This window comes from Ambystoma mexicanum, chromosome 12 (genome assembly GCF_040938575.1).
Source record: "Ambystoma mexicanum isolate Mex_15411 chromosome 12, UKY_AmexF1_1, whole genome shotgun sequence".
Classification (NCBI taxonomy): domain Eukaryota; kingdom Metazoa; phylum Chordata; class Amphibia; order Caudata; family Ambystomatidae; genus Ambystoma; species Ambystoma mexicanum.
The window spans coordinates 934,354,944-934,376,569 of record NC_090936.1 but is presented as its reverse complement, the minus strand read 5'-3'; the positions used below and the strand labels follow the sequence as shown (position 1 = coordinate 934,376,569).

Below are 21,626 nucleotides of genomic sequence, written 5' to 3'. Positions count from 1 at the left end.
GCTTCTATCCATCTGATCGAAGATCTTCAATGTCATACCCCCATACCAGTTGCTTACCTTATTACTTCTATTGTGCGAACAAACGCGCTGTTCAAAGGAGCCGGCGTTCGTATCATGTGGGTTTAATGAACACTAATCATGTCCGCGAATGCTATAGCTCAGGACGCATGTGCGGACACGATTAGTGTTACTTAAACCGACACGATACGAACGCTGGCTCCTTTGAGACCATTGTGAGAAGGCCAGAGCTACAGAGATTCATAGACCCATCATTGTCACATGATTCCAGCATTCGTATCCCAGAAGGTATACACCCTGCAAGGCCCCAATAGGGTTGAGCTCTCTGCGAAAAGCGATCCCATGAGAAGGAGGGCCACAAGCCTCTGAACTTCCATGTCCCAGCTCCAAGGAATAGCACCCAGATGCCCCAATCCCTAGACCCCCAGCAGTTCAAGGTACCGGTCAGACACAGACCATCAACGATAAAGCTGTTAAACCCCCAATCGATCAGAAAAGATCTGAAAACTTGGATCAGTTGCCTCCACCGTAGGTCACGCGATTTGTGCTGCGAGGTGCCGGGAGGGGTAAAACATAGCGAAAATGAGGTTGAGGAGCTTTGGATGGGTGCCGACGTGTCTGGAATAGAGTTAGTGTGTACGATGCAATGACCTCAAAGTATCCTCTTAGCCCTTGTCTGCAGTTCCAGGTCCACATCAGGTTAGAGATAGAGCCTGCATTGTTTTTCTTCAAATAATTACCAATTAATTGTAGCTTCATGCCTGATGACACGCAAGGGGGCGCCCACGTGGAAGAAGATGGACAGAAGGGGATAGGACCAATGGCCTGGCATCCCTTATGGAGCGTGTAGCCTATGTATAGGGTCGCACCAACCAGCATTTGGATTTGTACATTGTCATTTACGTCACGGATGACGCTGTGTGCCTTCATAAAGTGCCTTCATAAAGTGTTGCTCATACTGATTTTGCAAGAGCGTTCCGTGGCAGCAGAGTGCTTTACAGAGTGCTTTGATGGCGCATTTCTATTTTTGTGGAAATAACACTTTGTTCTCCTTGCAAGAGGTGTGCTGGACTTTTTTTTCCCTAGTGGGTTGCATTTTTCTGTGTGAGCATTGCAGGGTTTCTCTACATTATCCAGAGTGTTTGTTCATTTTCGTATCTTTTGTCTTCTTTTACAGTTTATACAGTGTTTTTAATAGTTGTATAATTGATATGTTTCATTAAAGTATATATACTTTTATGGAACCTTGATTGGCTGTCTTATTTTGTAAATGTTGTACTATTGTGGATTGGGTTGCTGTTGGCCCACATTCACACCCCTTCTGAGAGTTCTGCCTTCCATTGACCCTTTTTACCACAAAAGACAAAGAAGGTAGATCTCTAAGCTGTGCCTCTTTTACCTTTATGGTTGGGATCACTGTTGGTTTGTAGAAGTGGTGTGGGGGAAAGAGTAGGCGGCTTAGCCACTGCTCATCCTTGTAAGTCCTTTTGTCACAACTATCTAGCTAAACATCGATTTTGTCGTCCTCTGTGAGGATGGTGTATACCTGTGCATCAAAGGCCTGCAAGGACCCAACCATCTCCTTACTGTTAGAATCTGTTCAGAAGTTGGTAACTGTACTACTATTACAAGAGATATAACCTCATCCAAATTTCCCATCTAGGGAAGACATACCTGGTTATCCCACTGTTCGTACCATCTGGCTATCATATTAAGAGCCATCAATCTGAATTCCAAATGGGCAGTAGCAGCATCGTCCAAGTCATCATGAAGTCCCTTTAGCTCCACCAGAATAGCCATTCCCCATGTGGTATTCTAACCTATCCCCATCTGCCTAGATCTCCTTCTCAAGTTTATCCACTTCTTTCTTCATCGTTTTAAGTAACCCAAACTCACTACCCCACCAAAGCATGACTATGCCCCACCACTTTGCTGTAAAAATGACTCCTTGTGTGCAAAATATGATTTATAAATGGCTACATCCACGTGTTTGCAATTCATATATCTACATTGTTAAAAGTCTATTTTACCTATTTTAAGTGGCTCAAAGATGTACATAAACTCTTGGCCATGGCTTGTAGTTTGTGTCCATACCCTTATATTTTTCTTCGGGATGCACAGTTTTCAAACCTGGTTGGAGATCTCCCAAGGTGGGACCCTTCTGGGGTTCCACAAGCTGTGTCTTGGCAAATGCCTCTGGATGTCAGCAGGACTGTTGTGCATTCAGCAACCAGCTTCTCAAGGAGCTAGCCAGCCGGCTTCAGAGTATCCCTTTTAGATGTCTGGTCTGGATCCTAGGTTTAGTCCCATCTTCTCTGCCACTGCCATAACTCCTTACCCTGCAGTGAAGAGGCACCGTCTCGTAACTCCTCCCACCTCTGGTAATAAGGCAGCCTGCTCTCCTCCCACCACTAGAGTCTTACAGCTCCATCGCCCCACTAGCGTTTCTCCATCCTCAACAGGTGGTACTGGTTCTCTTTCTCCAACGGCCTCAACTGTTTCTCTTTAGATAACTTTTCTCCTCAAACCTCTCTCCAAATGATAATTCTAATTACAACCTCCTAACTGTAACTCTCACCAGATGATCAAAGCAACAATGAGCATAAAAGAAGACTTAATTCAAAATATGGCGCAAGCATCTGGTAATAGATGACCTTTCTTAAATCACAGGAAATGTTTAAGCAGAGGTTAAAAACATATTTGTTTAGGTTGAGCAGTTTGCGGTGCTTGGCCTGGATAGTTTGAGGGTTAGGGGTGTCTTCATCTGTACACATTTGTTGTTGTCTTCAAGATCCTGTGCTGAGCAGACCACCTGCGTGCCTCCAGGACTCTTGGTGTGCAATATAAATAAACATAACTTAAGTCTAAGGCTGAGCTGTCGTCTCCATTTTGGATACATACCAACTGTATATGAAACTGCTTGATCATCTCGACTTGAAGATGTACAATTTCTTGATGGCATGTTTGTCTGAAATGAAAAGTAAAAAATGCTGAAAGCATGTACCAACAAACATAGCATCCTTTGCAGATAGTAGACGATGTGAACAAAATAAGCCTGGATTTGCAAAAGGTACTAGTAATAGAACATTCACAAACCTGGTGGAAATAAAGAAATAACAGATTCTCTGTTTACTATTGTCTTACGGATTAGGGCAGAGTGGGCTCTGGGCAAATTTAAGAAAACATTACATATTGAACAGAAAACAGTCCAAAGCTTATGAAAAAAGTGTGTAGTCATGTATAGTCATTTGAAAGGTGAAACCATGCGCTCATGTCAGAGCATTGTGCAAACGTAAGACAAGGCAGAATAAACTGTCAGCAAAATACAACCGCATTACACAATCCATTTAATATAACCACATAAAAAACTTGACAGAAGTAGAAACAATGTTGGTTAACAGGAGAAATTGTACCGACAACGTGCACTGGAAAAATATACATAAATTGCGGGTAGCAAGCACTATGAAAATAGTTACTCTATTCCTTCTGTTTAAAAAAAATGATTTACCATTTAATTAGCACACAACACAAGCACATAACTGTCTCTGGGCATTTAATTAATCCTTATAGAGTGATGGAAGGGTTATTGAGGGATAATAAACTGCCCCAAAGCTATTGCCCAAGGATAAGGCGAGGGTTATGTGTAAGGGAACGGTAACTATCCCAAGCAATAATGACCCCTCTGAGGTTAAGGCTGTGTGATAAATTCAGGGAATCCACCATTTAGATCTAGGGAGGTGAGCTTGCTATGCATTACCGTCCCCACGGGTCAGGGCATCTGGGATCCCCCCCCCGGGGGTCAACAAGGAATGCCCAAGGCAGGGCCCTGTGGCGCTGCCCCGTGTGGGACGCACACGCGGCGGCGTGACGTTGCACGCCGCCGCGTGCTGCATAAATAAACGGGGCGTTCCCGGCCGCTGCAGAGCGACCGGGAAGCCCGAACTGGAAGGACGTGTGAGCTGTGTGGTCCTTTCAGGGGGGGGGGGCTTGCGGGCACGCATGGGGCCAAGGACAGACCCCCAACAGTGGCGGCGAGTGTCAACGGATGCCCGGGCCCGGCGGTGAAGGCATTCCCGAATTTTTCCCTGAAACAGAACATTCGGATGTTTCGTTTCACGCCGTGGCAGCGGATCGTACATGCGGCTGGCGGCCATTTTGTCTCTGAGGCTTTGGAACTTCATCTGGCTCCGGTTTGGAGGGTGAAGGTGATACAGGTCTAATTTTTTGATATTCTGCTTGCAGGCAGACTAACCTGCACGCCCATGCCTGGTTTGTGAATTTTACTACAGTTTTGGGACGTCGAGTGAAAACTAGGGGAAGGACTAACATGACAGGGCCTGTCTAGTCCACTCCACAATTGTAGCTTAATTTTTGAAACATCCACACCCCTGTGGACTACGGCAAGGGGGAAACACGGCGTTCTTTGTCCCCTTCATCATCAGGACGCTGTGGATTCTTCTTTGTCCCCTTCATCATCACCAGGATGGCTGCAGTGGGTGTCTTCTTCCCCTCCATGGGTCTTGTGGCTAGAAGCTGTCCCAGGTGAGCGAGGGACAAGTCACCACGCCTCTCCCCCAGGTTGGACTGTTGCTGTGCCTGGAAGAGGGGGTAGGCTTTTGTCTGCATGGTGGTGGTGGGTGGTTGAGTTGCGGCCCTCAGGGCACTAGGTGGGGGTGCCTGTGCGCTCAAGCCCATGAGTGACATTTATGATCAGGAGGGTGAGGCTGCCGTAGCTGTACAGCTTCCTCAGGACGGTGGCCAAGCGGCGCAACATCAGCAGGCTTTGCAGCCCCCAGTGCTTCCAGTTCAACAACCAGCGGCGGCTCTACAGCTACCCCCGCAAGTAGGTGTTCAGGCTCCTGCACCCCAGGTGCTGCCGGTGGCACAGCTAGGTGCTCAGCAAGGACTCCCTGTCATGGCTCAGGCACAAGCCCAGGCTGCCCTGCAGCCCATCCCCGAATTTGATGCATCGGGCCCACCTTCCAGCATGGGGCCTCGGTGGAGGTGGGTTGGCCACCTGGACATGTATTTCAGGGCTGCTCAGGTGACGGACAACGACAGCATGGTGGCTACTAAGCTGTACTCGGCGGGGCCTGCGGTCCAGGAAATTTTTGAGTCGCTTACTCCGGTGGACCAATCCTATGATGCGGCCAAGGCGGTGCTCCTTGCGCACTTTCTGCCCCTTGCCAACGTGGACAATGAAAGATTTGTCATGCTGTCGGCCAAACAAAAGGACGATGAGACACTGGATACCTTTTATGGTCGCCTGCGCCGCCTCTCCCTGGGCTGTGCATGGGGGGACGCGGAGGACATGATGCGCACGATGTTGATTCAGGCGTGCTCCTCTGGCAAGCTCAGGAGGCAGGTCCTGAGAGAGCCGGGCATCACTCTGCCCCGCATATTGGAACTGGGCCGATGTCATGAGGTGGCAGAGGCTCGCGCAAGCAAGATGGAGGCGGGGTTCCGCTCAATAAAGTCGGAGGAGGTGTGTGCTGTGTGGCGAGGCGGCAGAAGAATGAGAAGGCCTGATGTGGGCCCCAGGACAGAGCAGGAAGATCAGGGGAGTCGTGCCAGAAGTGTGGCTATGACCTTCCCCACCCGACGGAGTGCCCGGCAGCCGGAAGAACATGTGGCAGGTGCGGCCTGCCTGACCAGTTCTCTAGGGTGTGCAAGGCGGCCCTGCCCGTGATGGTACTGAGAGGTCCGGCCCGGACATGGACTCCGCGCCAGAGCCAACCACCAAATGTGGCCCAGGTAGAGCAAGGTGAAGAGGAGGCACAGGTGGATGAGGCAGATGAGGAAGAGAACATCTTCTTTGTTTCGAGTGTGGAAGTCCTGAAGGGGAAGAGCAGGAGGCAGCCGAGGTGTGTGGTGGAGGTTAACCACTCTCCGGTCCCGGTGCTGGTGGACACGGGGGCGTCGGTCAATGTAATGGCCAGGGGACACTATGACGCCCTTGACCCGCCCCCGGACTTGGCTACGCCGAGAGCCCACATATTCACTTTTGGAGGACTACAACCAATACCGCTGGACGGTGCCTTCGTGGCAAGTGTGGAGCATGAGGGCTTCCGGATCAGGGCTCTGTTCTATGTGACCCCTGTGAGTAACAACACTCTCCTAAGCTGTGCTGCTGCCGAGGCTCTCGGAATTGTCACTTTCGCGTACTCTGTGTACTCGGAAGACATCAATGACCTCCTTGATAAGTACGCTGCCCTCTTCAACGGCATTGGAAAGATGACAAGTGACCCGGTCAGGCTGCACATTGATGAGTGCGTACAGCCCATTGCCCTGAAGCACCGCAGGGTACCGTTCCATCTGAGGGAGCAGGTGGACAAGGAGTTAGACAATCTGGTGAGTCTGGACATTATCAAGAAGGTCTAGGGCCCGACGCCTTGGGTATCCCCCATTGTGGTGGCTAGAAAACCTAAACAACCTGACTCTGTCCGGATTTGTGTGGACATGAGGCTACCCAACAAGGCCATTAAGAGGGAGCGGCATCTCACCCCTACCATCGACGACATTATCGCTGAAGTACAAGGGGCCCGTTTCTTCTCCAAGTTAGACCTTCGAGCAGGATATCCTCAGGTTGTCCTCCACCCTGAGTCCCGGTACATAACAACGTTTACCACCCACCATGGGCTATACAGGTACAAGAGGTTGAGTTTTGGGGTGTCATCGGCTGCAGAAGTATTTCAGAACATTATCCGGGGCGCCCTAGCAGATCTGGAGGGTGTCCTTAATATCAGCGATGATATTTTGGTGTTCGCTAGGACAGAGGTGGACCATCTGATGAGGCTTGGAAAGACCTTTGAGAGGCTGCAGTCACTGGGGCTCACCCTTCATAGGGATAAATGTGAGTTCCTGCGCCCCTCCATCGAATTCTTTGGGTTCGTGTTCAAGGAGGGGGGAGGTGTTGCCCAATCCGAGGAAGGTTCAGGACATTAAGAAGGCACAGCCCCCCCGAGTCGGTGTCCGACGTGAGGAGCTTGCTTGGTATGATGACATACTGTGGGCGCTTCATTCAAAATCTTGCTTCGAGGTCCGAGCCGCTCAGGGCGTTGACGAAGAAGGAGTCGATCTGGCAGTGGGGCCCACTTGAGCAGTCGGCTTTTGAGGACATTAAGAGCGCCTTAACAGCAGAGGACACCATGGCATTCTTCGACCCGGCGCTAGCGTCCGAGATAATTGTGGACGCTAGTCCGATCGGCCTGGGCGCTGTACTGACTCAGGTGGACCGGGAACGGGAGCGTCCGCCCAGTGGCATACGCCAGCAAGTCGCTCTCGGAGACGGAGCAACGATACTCCCAGATCGAGCGGGAGGCACTGGCGGTCCTCTGGGTTTGCAGACATTTTCGACTATGTCTTGGGGCGTCCAGTGACCGTGGTAACAGACCACAAGCCATTGCTTCCCATTCTGACTGGGTCATCCTCGAAGCCCCCAGCTAGGATTGAGAGGTGGATGCTTGCCTTGCTTGAGTATGGAGTTACCCTGGTGTATCGGCCCAGGGCCAATAATGCAGCAGACTACCTCTCCCGGCATCCTGGAGTGCGCAGGGGAGAGGAGTACGACACCTGTGCGGAGGAGGCCGACGACCATGTTCGAATGGTGGTGAAGGGTGCCACGCCGAATGCAATGCCCCTGTCGGACCTGGAGGCGGCCGAGGATGAGGATGGGTGCTTCCAGATCTTAAAGCACTCAATGCAGCACGGCTCCTGGAAATCCATCTTGGAGGCTCTGGCGGGGCGGTCCCAGGAGGCGAAGACAGGGCTCGAGCAATTGTGGAAGGTCAAGGACGAGCTGTCCTTCTCGGAATCGGGTCTCCTACTCCGAGGTGATCGCATAGTGGTCCCCCAATCCAAGATAACGGAGGTAATCACCTTTGCCCACCATGGCATTCAGGGCGCCGCCAAGACCAAGGTGAGACTGCGGCTGAAGGTCTGGTTCCCGGAACTGGAGAGAAGGGTGGATGACTTTGTGGTGGCCTGTGTGTGGTGCCAGGCGGCTTCTACCATGCAACGAGAGCCAGACATTGAGGCGATGCCCCGGGGGATCCGGCCCTGGGAGGTCGTCCATGCGGACTTTGGGTCGACGTCCGTAGGCACCCATTTTCTCGTAATCGTTGATGAGTACTCACGATACCCGGAGGTGGAGTTTGTGGAGTCGGTGGCCTTCGAGCACGTGGTCGCGGCCCATGGCTTCCCCATCACTTTGTGCTCAGACAATGGGTCACCATTCCAAAGTGAGCAGTTCTCGGAGTTCCTGGTGAGCTGCGGATTCAGCACATGAAGATATCCCCGCTGTGGCCCCGAGCTAATGGTGACGCTGAAAGACTGATGCGGACACTCAATAAGACCTTCAGGATTGCCCAGGGACAAGGGCAGCCACTCCAACAAGCCCTCTACAAATTCCTGCGAGTGTACCGCACCACCCCACATGCCTCCACGGGGGTAGCCCCGGTGGAGGCTCTGATCAGGCGATGTCCCTGTGGCCTACTGCCCGAGGTCCGGGAGAAGGAGTAATTGACAACCAGCAGGTTGAGGCCAACAGACGGGTCAGGATTGACCAGCAGAACTTGCGAAGGGGTCTTCGCCCCCAGCGGCTGGAACCGGGAGGCGAGGTGCTCATTTGAAACAGACACCACCACGGGAAGCTCTCGCTCCACTATGAGCCGGAGCCATTGGACGTGGTAGCCGTAAAGGGGTCCATGGTGACGGCCTCAGATGGAAAATCTGCCGTCACCCGAAACGTCAGTTTCTTTAAGAAACTGGGTGATCCACGAACTGAACCACCACTGGACCCGGATGTGGCGGATGTGCTGGAGGACGCCGGAGGTCTCTTGGGCACCCCGCATTCCCCTGTCCGGGGAACTGCTGCGGAAGGACGTCCCATGCCAGAGGGCTGGGCGAGGGAAACCCGCTTACCTCAGCGAATACGTGCTGGGACATGTGGACATTATGCCCATATAAGGGGGACCTGGGCGGCTGACATTAAAGGGGTATGGGCGGAAAATGTTGCTGTTATTGTGTTGTGTGGTTTGTAGTGTTTAGTAATAAAAGCAGTTGTGTGTCCTCCCGAAAAAGGAGGAGTGTGGCGCTGCCCCGTGTGGGACGCGCACGCGGCGGCGTGACGTTGCATGCCGCCGCGTGCTGCATAAATAAACGGTGGCGTTCCCAGCTGCAGCAGAGCAACCGGGAAGCCTGAACTGGAAGGACGTGTGAGCTGTGTGGTCCTTTCAGGGTGGGGGCTTGTGGGCACGCATGGGGCCAAGGACAGACCCCCAACAGGCCCCACCCCATGTCCCTTCCCTCCCCAGACTTCACCGTCACCGTTTACTGATTATATAGAAATTGAACATATTAAGGGTACAGGGCCCCTTTAAGGTGGATGACGTGCTTACTGACCTGTACTCATGATCACCTGCTGAAAAGGCAGTTGAAAAATTGACTTCTCGTCTTTTCTCCAGGGAGGAATTTAAAGCCAGGAGGAAGTCGGCTGATAGGGAGAGACTCTGCCGGATACTGTGGAACACAGGCCCATGCAGAGATGCTGGAGAGCAAAGAATCTCACAAAAGACCTGGTGGGCAGAGACCAAGGGCACCGAGAGGAACGCTGCTGATTCGACAAAGACTGGGACCCCAAGCTGTCAAGGGCCGCTGAGGCGGGCAAGCAGCAGAACAGCACAGCAAAGTAGCGACATCCCAGCGCTCAAACAGTTAAGTCTCAAACAGGAGAAAGAAGATGAAAAACTGACTGCGCATCATGAAGGGGAAAGGAGGGCGCAGATCCGCAGGCAACACAGATACCAATGCCTTTTTTTTCTTTCATCGCCAACACTAAATATCCACCTATGTCCTGAACCATCCCCACGTGGCCCACAAGGCTGTAGGAGCAGCACAGTATTCTGTGAGGTAAGCCCAGAAAGGCTTTTTGTGTTGGGGTCCGTATTTGTCATTGAATCCGAGTACTGAGCGCTCATCATTATTCAAATTTTGCCTGCCTAGATTCAAAATCCTTGTGGCAGCATTACTTTGCTTTACTTATTTAAAAAGAATTGCATGCCCACTGCATTATAGGGCTCAGTTGGGCTGCATTGCAACTTAGTTTTGATCTCAATTCCATCATGGCCGCTGTGTTAACAGGCACCAGAGTGCCTGTCCTTCTCCTAGAGCCACTGCACTGATTGGCCCAACTTCCACCTAAAGGGCCAGTCCGGAGAGCCGCTAGGCAAAAGCCGGCCCCCTCTCCTAAGGTCCCTGTCTGGAGCTGGAGTGAGCACTTCTCCCTGCCACGACTCCATTGAGCACCTGCCATTTGTCAACGCTCCCAATTGATTAACACTGCCTGGGACCATCGCACGCTTTGCACACGATTCAAAATCTTGCTCTGACAATTGCTCTGGTAAGCAACATGGGTAACATTGGCCTGGACCACACACCTCCACTGGACACTGACTGCCTTGGTTGTTTCCTGCGCCTTTCCCTACCTGCTGAACTATAACCTCTAAAATCTGCACCTACTGAAATATGCATCTTCTTGTGCCACTTTCTGAAGGCCCACTACTGTTTTCTTAATGCCCTGTTTAAATAAATCACAATTTCGATTCTCAGGTGTGCCCTCCAACTGTGCATCCTCCATTTTGTACTTTTTTTTAATGCTTACTGGAAAATATGCATTCAGGTATGCTTTCCAAATTGTTAATGATCTTTGATTCTGGACTTTCTAGTGTGCGCATTGATTTTGTCTGCTTGTCCACCTGGTGAGATTGTACTGTTGCATAGTGCTTCTAACCCTCTCTCCTGCTACCCGCTGATTTCTATCCCTGCCCCCATGGTGCTCTCCCTCTCCCCAATCTATTTTAATTGATTCTACATCACCCAACCTCCTTTCACGAAGTCTGGAAGGAAGACATTTTAAAAAGCACTCCTGAGATCCAACCTTGGTCTGCCAATTGCAGACACCTACATCAGTGCTTCCTCCAGACTAACTATCACTGACATTTTCATTGCTGTTCCTTCTTCTTGACTTATGGACTCCCCATATGGTTTCTGTCCTCTCCCCTTTCCTTCCTCACCCATTACTGGTGGCACCAGATGGGAAGTGCTCTTAGCTCACTTTGCATCTTCCAAGCGTACCATTAAGGTTGTTCTTGGCCCAGGGGTCTCATCCCAATCTCCTCCTCCTTTCTGACAGGTATTTTCCATCTCTCTTTAACTCCACCCCTCTTCTACCACCCCTACATATCTCTCCACCCCCCCAGTGGTGGTATTCGACTGATGAAGTGTGTGTCAGTCGCTGCATTTGCCTCTTTCATCCCTCCTCCGCCCCCTTCATTTGACTGTCCTTCTGACTATGTTCTAGCTAACCTCCATCTCTCTATCTCTAACGCCCTGGACATCTTCCCTCATCACGAGGATCAGCATGAAGCCTGCCTCCAAATGCAACACTTGGTATGCCTCTGACTTGCCAGCTTTGAAATGCAAGTGCAAAGCTGCAGAGAGAAAGTTACAGGCATCTAGATCATCCTCTTGCAAACTGGCCTGCCGCCTACTCCAAAGGCAATAGCGTCTCGCCATATGCTCCAAGAAGGGGGCTGATGTCCAAGCCCACATCTCTGGAGCCACCAATAACACAACTGAACTTTTTTAAATCTGCAAGGAACATGCCAATCCTACTGCAGTCTCCTCCTCTCCTCCTCCTTCACAGGCCCTCTGCACTGCATTCCTCCAAAACTCAGGGCATCCTGTCCTCTCTGTCATATGCTCCCCCAGAGCTCCCTTCTCTTGCCTCCCTTGGCCCCCCCATACTTTCTTCCTTCTCTCCCATTGCACCAGGCGAGAGCTCTATGAAAGTCTCCTCTAAACAGGCGCTCTCCTGCTCCTCGTAAACCATCAAGGACAACTTTGCCTCTCTTGTCCTAGCCTTGGCTGACCTCTGCAACCATTCCTTTGCCACTGGCTCCTTCCCACAACCCCTTAAGGACTCTCTTGTGCACCCTCTGCTAAAAAAGCGGTATGCTGTCCCTTCTTGCCCAGCTAACTAGCACCCTATCTCTATCACCCCTTTTTTGGGCAAACTCCTGGAAAGCTGGTCACCCCCCAACTGACCCTCCACACCGAAATGGGTGGCTGCCTCCATGAACACCAGTCTAGTTTTAGGGCTTCCAGAGTCATGGAAACGGCTCTCCTTAACACCCGTGAAGACCTGCTCTCTAACCTGGACTCAAACGCATCCTCTGTTCTGATCCTCCTCTATCTTTATTCTGATTTTGACACAGTCAACCTTTTCTCTCCTCCACCTCACTCTCTACCTCTGGTGTCCCTCAGGGCTCTATTCTATCGGCATGGCTCTTCAACATCTACCTGGCCCTTTGGCCCACTTGATTGCTACTTTCTCTACTCTCTGCTCATTTTCAGTGTTACGCAGATGACACACAGCTCTCCTTCAAGCGGTCATCCTCTACCTCCTCCCCCTCCTCTCTCATACTGGACTGCCTGACTGCTATTCAGGCATTGTGCTCCGTCACTGACCACTGCCTTAATGTCAGTAAGACAGAGAGCCTTCTCTGACCAGCCTCCTTAGGTCCCCTCCTTTCACCCACTTGTGAGTCAAAAAACCTGGGGACTCTCCTCCATCTCTTTCTCTCCACACATCACGGACCTTACCAAGAAGTCCAACTTTCAGCTCCACCTCCTCAGGGGTATTTTACCCTTCCTCACCTTCCCCCAGAAGCTCAACGTCTCCAGAGCCCTGGTTCTCTCTAGGCTGGATTACTGCAACAGCCTATTCCTCAATCTACCTTTTTTCTCCCTTCGCCCCCTTCAACTAATTAAGAATAGGACTGCAACACTTATCAATGGCCCCAAGCCCGGGGACCGCACTCACCAGCCCTAAAATCTCTCCACTGGCCTCCGGTGACCGCAAGGGTCAAATTCAAGACCCTATGCATCATTCATAAGGCTGTCTGGGGACTGTGACCACTCTACATCCAGCTTTCCCTCCATAAATACCTTCCTGCCAGAGCCCTTTTGTCCTCTGGCTCCAACTCTCTGCAGGTCAAAAGTTTCTGCAAGCAGAGAGTGTGAGGTAGGTCCCTCTACTCGGCTGGTTCCTCCCTCTGGAACGGCCTCCTCCCTACCCCGCTCAGACTTGAGATGGATCTTCTTAAATTCTGGAAACTTAATACTTTTCTTTTCTCCTCTTCCTTTCCTCTCCCCCTCCTATGCTAAATGCTCCCTCTGCCGCTGCGACTGGGACCTGGTCCCTTCCGAGTCATACAGGGGCCAACCCACCCCCTGCCGGTCCCCCCAGCATCCTCTGGCAGCACTTGACGTGGGGCTCCCTTCCCCAGACTAGCCCTACCCTGGTTAACCCTGTCCACCGCTCTCATCACCCCCCTCTCTTTTCCCTGGCACTTGCCGTATTGGCCCCCCAGCACTTGATTTGGGCACCCCACTCCTGTACTTTCCTCTTTATCCTCAGCTCCCTGCACTTACCACCTTGTCTTGTACTTGCTTGGTAGGATTCTCCCTAGTCCAATATAACCATTTTGTTGTTTTCCTAAGTTTCCTCTCCCCCACAACTTGTCTTGTGGCACTTGGAAACACTTGTGTATAGGCGTCCTGCAAATGTTCAATACATAAATAGCGAGTACCGCTGCTGGAGAGAAGGTATGTGGCTACTGTGGGGGACTGGTTGGCAGGTGGAGAAAATGACACCAAACCGGGCTGACCAAGCCCCTAGCCCACCTGGGGCTAAGAAACTAAAGACACCCTCTCCCACCAAGAGGGCAGAAGAGAGATACCGAACTAGGCTGAAGTACCCCATAGCCCCCCTTGGGCTGAGAAGCCAATGGCCCCACAAGGGGGTGAAAAGGGATGCAGAATTGGGCTGAAGATGCCGTAGCCCACCTGTGGATGAGGTATTAGGAACCGCACAAGGGGACAAAAGACAAAACTCCATCGCTGCCTCCTCCCCTTCTTCCTGCCTTCATTCATTCTTTCCTTCCTTGAGAAAGATTAGAATAGCTTTTGCCAGCTTTTTTTGTAAGACATTCTGACAAGCACTCGTTTTGTGTGTTCTCGGTTAGGGGCTTCATCATAAGAATAGGGCCTGGAGTAGGTTTTTCTTAAATTGGGGATTAAGGTAACTTGTTCAACAATGTACTCTGGTCCATCTGCTAGGTCTTAGCACATGGACTAGAGTAGGTGAAAAAGAAAGCATTTTTATTGCGAGCGGAAAATTAGCACCTGCAGGTATCTTTAATGGATGTCGGTTCAAATTGTTACACTTCAAATATTTGCACCAGACAAACTTCACACCAGCAAGTCTACACTTTTTTGCATTTAGCTTGGGAATGCAGGCCAGTCGCAGACTTCTGGGCTGAGGTGTTTCTCACAATGCAAGAAACGGTTGAATGCTCCCCTAGGGTGGTATTGCTGGGCTACACAAGGGACATTCAAGGCCATCTAAGGCACCTTGTGGGACTGCTATTAGTTCTGGCTAAACTCGGTGTAGCGATTGCGTGCGGGAGGGATTCCCCGCCGCAGCTGGGTATCTGGATGACGGACATTGTATACTGTCATGACATGGAAATGGAATATCAGGCGCACACTTCCGGATTTTTGCCAAGCGCAGAGACATTTGGGGCCCTTATCAGAACTATCTGCTTACCAGGGCGGCTGATCCCTTGGACAAATCAACATGAATGGAAGCTATGGTGGTTCTATCGGCAGTCTGTCTGGGGGAAGTGGAGGGATTAAGTGGAGAGGAGTAAGCATGCCAACTTGCAAACTAAAACTGTAGTGTATTGTATGCACCTATCAATACCTCAGGCACTGTAACCATGTATATTATAATGCTGTCGCCATTTGGTTTGACTGTTTTTCTGGTAAAATCTATAAAAGAATGTTAAGAAATATATATATATTAATTTAGTGGACATAGTACTGGTAATAAACTTTACAAATGCTGTTTTTCATTGTTATTGGTTAGTCTGAGGAATGTATCTGAACAATGAAGATTTTCCAGAACTGCTTATAGCAAAGTCTTGATTCTATTAGTGACAAGGAGGCAACCATTATGCTTCTCTTTCTTTATTTAGAAACTCAAGCAGCCAGATTTAAGCAAACATTTTATGCAAACCTTAAACAACTTTGCTGAAATCTTGAGCCAGTGACATAAAACAAAACGACATCACACAAACGTCCCAGGGATCAGTGTAGTCCTATCCCCCAACATATGGTGCAGGTCCCCAACCAGCTTCAGCCTTTCTTCACATGACTTCTTTCACAAGTCATTTTTGGTAGCTGCACAGACCTTGCACCTCTCTGAGAATAACCAACAAAACCTCATCATAGGCTTTCAGGAAACACATTATGCAACCATAATTATATGTGTGAGGAGCCCGACATGAGAGACAGATACATAGGTGGAGTTTTCTCACAATTCACCATTTATTAAATGATAAAGGCCGAGACAAATGGCTTACTTTCCCTAAACTAACACCTGCATCAGCATGTAAAAGGGTCCATTGTGGCTCGTCTGAATTAGCTATGGCTTTACATATGTGGATTGGAAACGGAGCAGTATGTTTCGGTTTGCAACACATGTCACGGTAAACAGACGTCTAGTAGTTGCCGCCACCTTGCCGATATCCCCAAATAGGTATTTCCGTGGGGAGGGTGTAGCTGGAATTGCAGTGATGTCTCCTAGGATTTCTACCAACTCCCCCCAGAATTAGTCACGAGTGGGCAGGCCCAGTACATATGGTACGAGTCTGCTTGTGGGGCATCACATTTGGGGAATTTTCCCGTATGATTGTCTACAAACTTAGCCAACTTGGCGAGGGTATTGTGAAGTTGATTTAGCACCTTAAATTGGATTAGGCGCAGCCCTGAGTTCATAGAAACATCTTTGGTAAGCTGGCAGTACCTCGGCCAAGTGGTTTTACACAGTTCCACTCCCAAGTCCCGCTCCCAGGTTTCTTTAATGTTATTACATGTTTTGGAGTGTGTTTGGACTAGGTTGCATAGTGCGGACAAATTTTTCCTGTGTCCTCCTGTTTCTATCATAACCGCTATGCATTCGTGTATGGGTGGTTCTGCTGGGAATGAGGGCCATTTGGCAATAAAGGCGGCTTTCATTCTACGAAATTGAAATGTTTAAGGTGCCCCCCACCCACTGCCCCAATAAAGTCTTCCAGTTCACAAAACTTGCCTTCCGGGAACATGTCTCGCATTCTAAACTGTTTCTTTGGGTCCCACGCCCTCTGTAGGGCCTTATCAAATGTGGGTGCTATCGCAGGGAAGTTCCATAGCGGTACTTCTGAGTCATATGGGGTCATGAGATCGATTTCCCCTTATATCTTAAACCATGCTCGTGTGGTAGTGCTCACGGGGTCATATTCACATGAGTCTTTTCGTTTGGGGTCAAACATTACTGCTCGTAAGTCCGAGGGGGATGCCGCACATCTTTCCAGGGGGATATGCGCTGCTGTATTCTCCAAATCGAACCAGTGGCTCGCAAAGTGAGCATGCGATGTTAAGTAATAGAGTTCGAAGTGTGGCACACCGCGATCCCACCCTTTTCGAAAGGTTCCGTCATTTTGGACCATTTCAGCCTGGCCGTCCCCCCCCCATGTAAATGTAGCGGTTAACGTGTTGAGTTTTGTAAACAATATTCTGCCCGGCCAGATCGGTATGTTACAGAGAAGGTATAGTAGTTTGGGGAGCACCACCATTTTGAGAAGCGATATTCGACCATAAAGAGATATGGGGAGTTTGGTCCAGAGTTGTAATTTGACGGAAAGGGATTGTAATAGTTCCCCATGATTGTCTGCATACAGTGTGCTTTTATCTCTTGATATCATGATCCCCAGATAGTGAATACGTACAGGGGACCATTTAAACCCTTGTGTGTTGGACATGTCTCTAGTGTTGGGGGTAAGCGAAACAATTCCGACTTAGATATATTGATTTTATATCCTGAGTACTCAGAGAATCTCTCGATCTCCACCATAATGGGCACTACATTTTCCTCAGGGTTTTGGATGTATAATAGAGTGTCGTCCGCATATAGGGAGATTATTTGCAGTGTCCCGGTCATTCTGAGGCCCCTGTCTGCATGGTTTTGCCGCACTTATTCAGCCATAGGCTCTATTCTGAGCGCAAATAAAATGGGGGAAAAGGGGCAGCCCTGCCTGGTACCTCTGCCCAGCTGGAACAGTGGCGACATAGTTTGGTTGGATAGTACTCTTGCACCCGGGCACATGTAGAGTAGTCAGACAGAGTTTACAAAATATCGGCCCAGCCCGAATCTCTCGTGAACCAAAAATAGATAGGACTAGGAGACCGAGTCGAAAGCCTTTTCAGCGTCTAGGGAAGCTACAACCACGTTCGCCCTCAGATTTATTTGTGCCATCACTCTGAAGACTCTTCGCAGATTCAGGGCTGTGGACCTAGTCGGTAGGAAGCCGGTTTGGTCGGGATGAACCAATATGGCCATATAGGGTAATAGTCTGGTCGCCAGAATGTTTGCAAAGATCTTCGCATCAGTATTGATAAGTGAAAGGGGTCTGTATGAGCCCATGTTTTGTGGGGGCTGCCAGGGCTTGAGAAGAACAGTTATTACTGCCTCCCGCAGTGTGTCCGGCAGCTTACCCTGTTCCATTGCTTGTTCCCAAACTTTCAACAGGGCCAGGGCGAACATGTCATGAAATTCTTTGTATAGTTCAACTCCCAAACCGTCAGATCCCGGGGCCCTGTCTGGGGTTAACGCCTTTATTGCCTCCGTTATTTCCTCTAACTATATGGGGCTTTCTAATAGCGTTCGTGTTTCTGAGGTGAGTGTTGGGAGATCAAGTGTATGTAAATACTCTTATCTCTTCCCCTGATTTTGGTGCCTTGGTTGGAGTATAGTGTCTTGTAAAATACGGCAAACACGTCATTGATTTCCTGCTTGCTATTTCACCATGTTCCCATTAGGTGTCTGGACTGCCGCAATGGGGGTATGGCAGCTCTCGGCCTTAAGCATCTGAGCCAGGAACTTCCCTGCCTTATTGCTTTCCCCATATTTTAGAGCCCAGGCTGGGGTAGCCATATACTGGACCTCCCTCTCAGCAAGTTTATTGAATTCAGCCAGTGTCATGTGTATGTCTGACAGGGCTTCTTTGCTATGTGTGGTGGTTTACTCAAACTCAAGTAGTTCAAGCTTGGCTTCGATAGTGTCCAATTCTGTCCTAACAAATCTCAGTAGTCCAGTAGACTTGGCCATGATTGCACCTCACACCCATACTTTAAATGTTTCCCATATCGTGGCATAGCGGTCTACAGATCCCTCGTTCAAGTGGAAGAATTTCTCTATTTCGATGTGTAATGATTCACACACGTGTGGGTCCCTGAGCATATTTGCAGGCATTCTCCAGCGTTTGGTCCGCGGCGTAGTGTTGCAAATAGTTAGCGTGATTGATATTGGGGAGTGATCCGAGAGTGTGCGAGGGTACATCTCACAGTTCAGGACCGTGTTTGTAAGAGTTGAGCTAATAAGCCAGTAGTCAATTCGGGATTCGGAATCATGTACTGATGAATAGAAAGTGAAATGCTTTTTTGAGGGGATTGTGTCCTCTGACGTATTCCACATCTATGACATTGATTACCACAGCTGTGCTGCTTCGGAAAACTTTTTCCGCGTATGCATCCTGCGTCAATGACGTCGATACGCTCCCTCGAAGACCTCCTATGACAGCAGATGTCACCAGATGTTATATGTAGGATGCACGACGCCCGTAGCCTCAGTTCTGTCTTTTTCCACGAACGGGTTCGCTTCGAAATCTCAGCGCGCCTCGGTTCTCTCTTGTGAATCGGTTCTTCGAATATCGTTGTGTTAAACGAAAATATGTCTTTGTCTTCTGCTACCCCGAAGTCGGGCTTCAAGAAGTGTCGGGCTGCGGTTCCAAGATGTCTTTGATGGACCCGCACGTCTTCCTCTGGTGCCTCTGTGAGACCCACGCCACTGATGACAGACGAATGCCAGTCTTTGATGTTGAAGGCCTTGCGGGAGCAGAAGAAGAAGCTGTCGGCGGGTACGGTTTCCAAACCCCTTAAATCCAAGTCCGCTGGACTTTCGACCAACGATTCGAGGGGAGACTCTCTGCGTCGGCATAAGTCCAGGGGGGTCTCGTTCCAGGAGTGGGTCCTGCCATTCCTCGGCCTCTTCGAGGCATGCACAGAAGCGCCGTCATCGGTCGCCTTCCCCGTCCTCGTCTGAGGACTCCGCCAGACGGCGGGTTGCTTGTCCCACCAAGCATTAATCTCCGGCGGAATGGAATGCCTTCCGCAAGGAGATGATGGCGATTTTTGAGTCGCAGGGCACTGTTCCATCCATGCCTTCGAGAGAAGCCGGCTCTACAGCCACCGCTTGCACGCCTTCGGGCTCGGGCGGTCAGCGCGATCACCGGGAACCTTCGAGGTCCCAGTCGGATAAGGAGGATCGCCACCATGCCCGCTCGAGGTCCCGGTCCTCGACGCCGCCGAGACTGTTGGAGCATGTAAGGCCTTCAAAAGGAGCCATCGACGCCATTTGCACCATGTCCGTCGAGGGAATTTCTCGAAGCTCCGGCTCCAGGGAAGCCATTGACGCCGAGGCCGTCTAAGGATGTGCTCGGGGCTCCGGCCTCGAAGCTGCTGTCGAAGTCGTCGGCGTCTTGGTGGACGTCAACGCCACTCCCATCAGCGCCCTCAACACCTTTTGAAGAATTTTTGCGGAAGGTACCCCGGAGAGCTGTGGAAGCTCCATGGAAGGCGTTCAGCAAGTCTGTGCGGCCTATACTCAACCCATACTCTGTTCCCCCTCCCAGGGTGGACTTGTTCCAACCCTTGGAGTACATTTCAGAGGTTGAGGAAGGGTCTGAGGAAGAGGTGCCTCCTGAGGTTCCTGATGACCTGTTGTCAGGGCATAGCCAGCTGGAAGACCTGCGTCAGTCTTTGCATGACGCCAGTGGTCTTGATACCTCTCAGGAGGTTGAGTTTGGCAGGCCTGAGCCTGGTACGCATGCAGACTCATCGTACAGGCGCCTCATGTCGAGGGTGATGGAATATCTGGGTTGGTCGGCTCCACCTGTGGATTTTCTGCAGGATGACCTGACAGATATTTTGGACCAAGGTCCACCCACTGACCCGGTGTTGCCATTTCACATGGCCTTACAAAGAAGGGTGGCGGCGTCTTGGACTGCTCCGGAGAGTCTCCCGGCAGTGAATAAGTCGTTCCCGAAAAAATACCACCCAGCCAGTGGTGACCCCTGCTACTTGTCTATGCACCCTACTCCGAAGAGTTTGGTGATGCAGGCGGCTACAGCCCCAGCAAAGCAGGATGCATACCCTACAATCCCTACTGATAGGGACAACAAACGCTTTGATGGCTGGGCAAAGAAGGTATTTTCTTCTCGGGGTATGGCTTTAAAGGCAGCCAACTTCGTTTGTGCCCTTGCAAGATTCACGCACACTATGTGGAATTGTGTGTCATTGGCGGCTGAACATATTCCCGAAAGGGAGGAACGTGATAGTTTTTTTGCCCTCGTTCATGATGGCAAGGGTGCCATGTGTTAAACCGTTCAGTCGGGTCTGGATGTGGCAGACTGTCAGCCAGCCCATAGCGGCAAGCACCGTGATGCGCAATTTTGCGTGGTTGCAGAAGTCAGGGTTTGCTCCTGATGTACAGTCCCGGCTTCTCAACATGCCCTTTGATGGTGTGCATCTTTTTGGCAGCAAGGCTGATGAGAGCCTTGAGAGGTTGCAGACCTCCAAAGCTGCAGCAAAGTCCTTTAGCGCTGCAGTGCATCAACCTCTGCCTTTTCGGCTTAGGGGACAGCAATGGAGGGGACGTTCCTTTCGATGCTACTCTTTCTTTGGTAGATCGAGGGGAGCTGCCAGTCAAAGGGGCCACTGTAGGATTACCAGAGGTGGAAAGCAAGGTACTCGAGGTGCCAAAGCTGCTCGGGCAGTTGCTTCTTTGCCCGCAGGTACTGCCGCAGCCGCTTCCGCTCAGTCATGAGGCCATGTCCCATGGTTCACCGGTTGGGGGAAGGCTGGCGCAGCATCTTGTAGAATGGCGTGCCATTACTTCAGATGTGTGGGTTCTGGAGATCATAGCCCATGGCTACTGTCTTCCTTTCCGGCAGAGGCCTCACGACAAACCACCGGGGAAGCTCTCTTTGAAGAGGCCGGATCCGCTCCTTGCGCAGGAAATCCTATCTCTGCTAGAGAAAGGTGCCATAGAACTGGTACCTGTAGCGGCGAGGAACAAGGGATGGTATTCCCCTTATTTTTTGATTCTGCAGAAAGACTGAGGATTGAGACCATCATGGACTTGTGTGGTTTGAACAAGCTTCTCAGGAAGGACAAGTTCAAGATGGTTACTCTTTCTCAAGTCCTCCAGGGCCTTCAACTTCAGGATTGGTTGATGTCTCTCGACCTCAAGGATGCTTACTTTCATTTGCCGATTCATCCCAAGCACAGGAAGTACCTGAGGTTCACGGTTGGCGACTCGCATTTTCAGTTTCAGGTCATGCCGTTCGGATTGACCTCCGCCCCGAGGGTCTTCACCAAACTGATGG

General features: G+C 50.5%; 1 protein-coding gene across 2 annotated transcripts in view; it reads right to left on the bottom strand.

The window, feature by feature from the left end:
• Nucleotides 1-21,626, bottom strand: part of LOC138514123 (protein NEDD1-like) — a 1,022,049-nt gene that overhangs the window by 72,222 nt on the left and 928,201 nt on the right. For both annotated transcript variants that reach the window (XM_069629422.1, XM_069629421.1), the window contains exon 12: nucleotides 2,920-2,986. In XM_069629422.1, coding sequence (XP_069485523.1) covers nucleotides 2,920-2,986 — 67 coding nt within the window. The remainder of the gene's footprint in view (nucleotides 1-2,919; nucleotides 2,987-21,626) is intronic.